Source organism: Porites lutea, chromosome 4 (genome assembly GCF_958299795.1).
Source record: "Porites lutea chromosome 4, jaPorLute2.1, whole genome shotgun sequence".
In the NCBI taxonomy this organism is placed as follows: domain Eukaryota; kingdom Metazoa; phylum Cnidaria; class Anthozoa; order Scleractinia; family Poritidae; genus Porites; species Porites lutea.
The window spans coordinates 40,001,267-40,007,322 of record NC_133204.1 but is presented as its reverse complement, the minus strand read 5'-3'; the positions used below and the strand labels follow the sequence as shown (position 1 = coordinate 40,007,322).

Genomic DNA, 6,056 nt, shown 5'->3' with positions numbered 1-6,056 from the left:
AAAAGAACTTGCAGACGCAAGTTTTCAAAGTTTAATTCACCCTTGTTATTGCACATATTCGCAGATGATTATTAATTACTAAATTATTTCTGTGTAGCGGCACAGTGGAGAAAAAGAGCAGATCGAGAATGAATGCTCCTCTAAGAATTTCCAGCCCTGGAGGTGACCAAGAACTAGAGAAGAAATTTGTTGAGGAAGCTGCTGCTCAAAACATGATTCAGCTCAAGGGCCACAGGTCAGTTCAGTTTAGTTCAGTGCAGTTAAAACAAAAATGAAAGTATTCAACAAAATTATGTCATTGTAAAGATCTTTCAAGTCTAAACATCCTTCCAAAAAGACAGTATTACAATTCTAAAAATTTACAGGAAATCTTCAAATACTCCTTTTGTTCTCTGAAGTCCTTGAATGTTGCCTGTCAAAAATGGGATGTGGCATGAAGATCAAAATAATTTAGTCAAATCAATCTGAGTTTTCTTTATTCCAGTCGTGATGTCATCAGTTTAAACACTCGTTTCTTTGATGCACATTCTTGTACTGCATAAAGGAATTGTTCCTCGTTTCCCAAATAAACTAACCAAGGCGAAAATCCATTTGTCTCATCATCAACTTAGTCGTCAGTGATCCTTCGGGGGTCTAAAGTTATTAAAAGCAGTTTAAAAAGAGAAAGTGAAGAAGAAAAGAAAAGGGGAGATGGGAAAGCGAAAATGGTAATTAGCTTTGAGTGGGCTTTGTCAGCAAAAAATCCATGAGCACATACTGGGCTAAAGCTTGTTACCACCCCCCCCCCCCCCCCTCCCATCACCCCGGTAAAAGAAAATACATGCACAGTAATATCGTCCGTTTTTCTAATTAATCAGGTCATAAAAGATAGCACGTCTACAGGTGTTCAAACTTCTTGATACTCGCAGTGTGTCTAATTTCGATAACCCTAAAAGTTACTTATTTCGGCACTCGCATTAATGTTAAAACCACGAATTGCACGTCTTTCCTAAGAAGCTCCTCTGCCATTTTATTTCAGGTCTGTCGGAGGAATTAGAGTATCGATGTACAATGCGGTGAAACTTGATGATGTGAAGGCCCTTGCAGATTTTATGAGAACCTTCAGACAAAAATATCAAAAGCAGTAACGACCTACAATCATGTCAGCAAAGATCCGTTTTTCCTCACCATCAGAGAGTACGTGCTTGGGTGTAGTTCCTTATGGTGGACACGAAATCTGTGGAGCTCTTTCTCTCTCTTTCTTTGAACATCGGCAGAGCACTGAAGTGTGCTCTAGATGATCTTTACTTCAGTCATTTGTGTGGATGGTCTGGTAGAAAGGATACTGACAGAACACAATGGCTATGCGACTTAGGAAACACGGCTTTCTAAAGGAACTGCCAAAGAATTAATATTAGCGAGTGTCTTTTGGTGATAAAGACATTTATGATTTTTGTACTCGAATTTTCCCAAAATATTCCGATGGATATAGCCACATTTACTGTCGCTGGCAAGTTTTCTCGTTAGTGTAGAAAGAAATATTTCCTTTCGTTCTTGCTGGTGAAATTGCCGAAATGTGGTTGTCTTTGCATCAACGTGAGCTCAGTAATTAGGACGCAGAGGTTACAAGGACAAAGTTAGAATAAAGGGTACGAATTTCAATGAAAATAGAAACTCATCTTGTTGTGGATGAAGTAGGAGCCTAATTTACATTATTAAACTAACTTATTTAGTTGGGCTTTGTAATACTTGAAACCTGTACAAGATGGTATGTAAACGGCCAAACTTAATTATAAACGGTATGGTTAAAGCATGTCTCGACTGTTTTGTTGTTTTTAATTTGGTCTTAGCCTGTGCTGGGCTCGCGATAAGAGCACTAGATAAGCGACTGCGGATAAAAGTGCTCCAGCAGTGAAAAAGCGAGCGACTTCCCTGCCTACTTTCACAAAGACCGTTTCTCGCGTCAAAATGTGTAGCCTCCCACGCAGGCGTTTTTAGGGGAGCTCGTCTTTTATCCCTAAAAAGGTCTGCGTGGGAGGCTACAAAATGTGCGGTGTAGGAGTGTATCTCTCCCCAGTACCCGCGCAACGTGCAACTTTTCTCGATGCGCTGCCCCTACTATCTTGGAGCTTTGAACAGGCTGCTAACAACGTGGGGATATTTGGGGAGAAATTATGGCGATCACTACAGAAAGAGCATCTACCCTGACAATTACAAGAGCTGCAAATGAGTCATCTTCCAATGTAATAACATTTTGGAATGCCCCTTGAGTGAAGTTTGGTGCGCCTGGTCACTCTTTCTCCATAACAACAGCAACAACTTGATTATAGCAGGAACTTAGAGGAGACGATAAAACAACCCGCAAATAGCTAATAGAAGCGGGTAGGCAGAACACGATATATGGTGCCAAATTCAAGAGATTGCATGAAGTTACAACTACATCACCGAAAAAAGAAACATCTGTTGTCGTTTACAGTAAAACCCCACGAATAAGAACGGCCCCAAAATGGACCCTTGAGGTACACCAGACAAAACAGGTTGCCAAGTAGATGACTGTCCATCAATAACTATCCTGTGCCAGCGATCTGTCAAGTAGCTTCTAAACCAGGATAGCAAATTCCCTCTTACACCAACAGCAAACAACTCCCTCAGCAAACAGTTAAATGAAACAGAGGCAAATGCCTTGCTGTAATCCAATAATACTGCATCAAGATGATATTTCTCATCCAGTGCTTTAATTTGCCAAAGTCATGTGTGGATATAAGAAGGCTGGTAACACACGAGCGCCCCCTTGCAAACCATCCAGTAGATGGTAAAGCTTAATTAGGCTGAAAAAAAGGGAAAACACGTGAGAAAATACACTTTTCCAAAACTTTGGAAACAACACTCCATAACGATATTCCACTGTAGTTATCCACGATTTCTTTATCAGCAGACTTGAAAACTGGAACCAAGTTTGCCACCTTCCACAATTTTGGGAAGCAACTGACCACTACCAGGTGGTCTGTTTTAAACAAGGTACACAACGGAGAGGAAATATAATTTACACACTCACGCTTCAATAGACGAGGTGATATCGTGTCCGGTCCGCAAGATTTACCATCCCGCACCTCTCTCCCCAGTCCCCCTCTACTTTTCATCGCTTTCTTTACTTCGCACCGCTCTCCACTATCTGAACGCTTGGAACAGGCTAACTTTCACTTGTTCCAGATGTTTCTTTTACATCAGCAGGAGAGATTGAGATGTTACTAGAGCATCGCCATCAAAGTCACTTAAAAGGTAGTCCTCGTGCGACGGTTCACCGTTGTCGATCTTGAATACTGAACTGAAGTAGTTGTTAAAACGCTCAGCCCTTTTCTTTTGTATCATACACTTTAACACCGTTATGTTGGACAGAGCAAGGGAGTCTTTTACTCTTATATTTCGATTGGTAATAAGTCCAAAATCGCTTGGGATTCTCAGTGATTGTGGAAGACAGGCTTTTGAAGTATTGTTTCCGTTTCTACTGGAATGCAACCCAGTGATACTCAATGGACGACTTTTTGGCTTTCTTCCTGAGTCTCTCCTTCTTAGCTTTCTTATAGCATTCAAAACTTCAGCGTCCGCTAATCTATCCATGAAGCACTGTTATCGGACTTAACCTGCACCTTAGGAACACTAAGACTCGGCTCGATCAGGGAGAAATTTTTATTTTAGGTGTGTTAGCGGCTTTTTTTTCCTAAATCCCCAACGGCCACCCTCAAAACTGTAAATAGACTTGCAGGTTTCTTTGTCATAACTTTAAGTTGATTGCATTTAATATCTCCGTTAATACAAGTGTTTAAAAGGAAGCTGAGCTTTTAGGCATGGCTAAATCTGTATGTTATCTGAAACAACATGTACGTTAGAGTGATTTTACTTAACCCGTGAAATAGGTAGTAGAATACTACGTATGATTATGAACTAATTCTATTGTCTTCTTTTGTTTATTTGTAGCTAGTTTGCACTAGTTGTTATTAACTGTTTCACGGGTCAAGTAAAATCGCTCTAATACCGTACGCACACTTTCACCTTGTATCGACTGTGTCAGCACTTCATAATTTAAAAATTCTGAACACAGCCACTAGACAAACCCGCGCAAATATTTGATGTCTCCATTGTTTTTAGAGTCGCCTACACGTTTTCTTCTCTCCATACAAATGATAAACAAAACAAGAACAATTAGAGGCATAAGAAAAGGAAATACGCTTCTAATTTTGTATTTGTGTTGCCAAGTAACCATGCAACAGACGCACGAGCTAACAAACAAGTGACGTGAAACTTGTGTACAACTACCAATTAATTGATCCTGTTATTTTAGCGCGTCTTCAAGAGCGTATGTTGCGTCGATATTGACGATGTTGTAGTCTTTGACTGTAACAAGATTTTAGATTTGAAAAATAAAGCGTAATTATTTTCTTTATAGATTAAAATCACCACTAAGGCTACAATACAGCCTTCCTGTGGGACTGCATTACTAATTGATTTTTTTTGTTGTGTATTCAAATTGCTCCTTACACAAAAAGTGAACCGCATATAATTTCATTGTTATCTAAGAACTACAGCTAAATGCTTTATGATCAAGACACGTTCGACTTTCTTTTTAATTTTTTCACTTGAAGAGTAGATCTCAGAGAAGTTATTTAGAGGGCACAATGAAGAAACTTAAAGAAGACAAACTCTCGCTCACAATGAGAGAAGCTTTGGCTCGAAACGCGTTGATGGAGAACAAGATGAAAGCGGACATGAGCTCATTAAGTACTGATGCCAAGAGAAATTTGCAATCCTTGGAGTTTTACAAAAACAAATACCAGGCCCGACAGAAAGAGTTAGAGATGGAAAAACATCGGAACGCGTCTAACAACGGTGCAAGAAAGATTTCTGCTCCCTCGTGTCTTATGATGAACACGGAATATCAAGACTTATCGAGCGGTGAAATGATTACTGATCTAACGAGTTTTCGTAAAAAAGAAAGAGCAATCTCTGATACTGTGCTGCCTCAGATCTATCGCTGTGAGAATGGTGGCAAATTACCAGTGATAGTAGCTAACCCTAAAGCTGAAGGACTACTTTTGCCTTCTATTGCTTCGAGTGCAAATAGCAATGGTAGGCAAAGAAGGCTATCTGCTACAAACATGAGCTACTCCCGGCCGGGATCTCCTAGTTGTCTTTTGACAGCACCAGCGAATATTGGTCAGTCAAGGTCTGCCCCTAGCTCACCGCGTACACCAAAAAGAGATTTTTCAGGGTGGACCAGGTCACCATCTCCTGGGGGCTTCAGAAAGAACTCCACCGGGGACTTCGGAGAGGAACTGGCTCTTAAACTGGATAAAGCTTTACTACAACCGAGAGCCTCGGATCAAGGTACAAGCATACAAGATGACGGTTTACATGAAGAAGAGCGGAAAGCTATACAGGAACCGAAAAGATTTCCAACTGAGGCGGAGAAATTAGCTTCTGCGAATCATGAAAGTAAAAACGTAAAAGTTACCAGAAAGACTTCCAGCTCTGGTACGGCGCTTAATCAATCAACGGCTGGTAACAATTTGGACAATGAACACCGCAAGTCGCTTGAAGAAAGCATGAATGACGTACGGTTTTGTAAGTACTTAAGGACAGCCTCATTGGAAGAGGACATCAAGCAAGGCAAACTACCAGACGAGTTGGTACCCAAAGTGATAATAGTTGGCCATACAGAATGGGTACCTGGAGACTGAGGAACATTTTACAGACTTAACTTAGCTTGTATTCATTCCCATTCAATTCAGGAATGATAAGGGGGACAGTAGTCTGAGTAGTAACTAAAAATTTCTCGAACCTAGCAAACAATATTTCGTAACAAATTAAAGATGGCTTCCAATTCTCTCAGTTCTCAAAGGTAGGCTAATTTTCGTGGAGATGGGCACCTCGCATCGAACCGTACCCTAGTTCAAAAAGAGACAGGAAAAGATCTTTAGTGTCTGTTCACGTCTTTCATAAACGTCCCATTTGCATCGAGATATTTAACGTTTCAAGCGTGCAGGGTACTTCCAGAGGTGATGCTCTCATAGCCTGCGTAG

General features: G+C 40.6%; 2 protein-coding genes across 2 annotated transcripts in view; both read left to right on the top strand.

Annotated features, from left to right (window-relative positions):
• The window catches only part of LOC140933563 (phosphoserine aminotransferase-like), a 12,580-nt gene extending 10,786 nt beyond the window's left edge, over nucleotides 1–1,794 (top strand). The window contains exons 13-14 of the mRNA XM_073383166.1: nucleotides 98–235; nucleotides 1,019–1,794. Coding sequence (XP_073239267.1) covers nucleotides 98–235; nucleotides 1,019–1,127 — 247 coding nt within the window. The 3' untranslated portion in view covers nucleotides 1,128–1,794. The remainder of the gene's footprint in view (nucleotides 1–97; nucleotides 236–1,018) is intronic.
• Nucleotides 1,795–4,652: 2,858 nt separating this feature from the next.
• On the top strand, nucleotides 4,653–5,714 carry LOC140934670 (uncharacterized). Its single transcript, XM_073384254.1, has one exon. The coding sequence runs from the start codon at nucleotides 4,653–4,655 to the stop codon at nucleotides 5,712–5,714; it is 1,062 nt and encodes a 353-aa protein (XP_073240355.1).
• Nucleotides 5,715–6,056: the final 342 nt, after the last annotated feature.

Excerpts from the sequence above, each read along its gene's own strand:
- LOC140934670 (XM_073384254.1), top strand. The coding sequence starts at position 4,653 with ATGAAGAAACTTAAAGAAGACAAACTCTCGCTCACAATGAGAGAAGCT.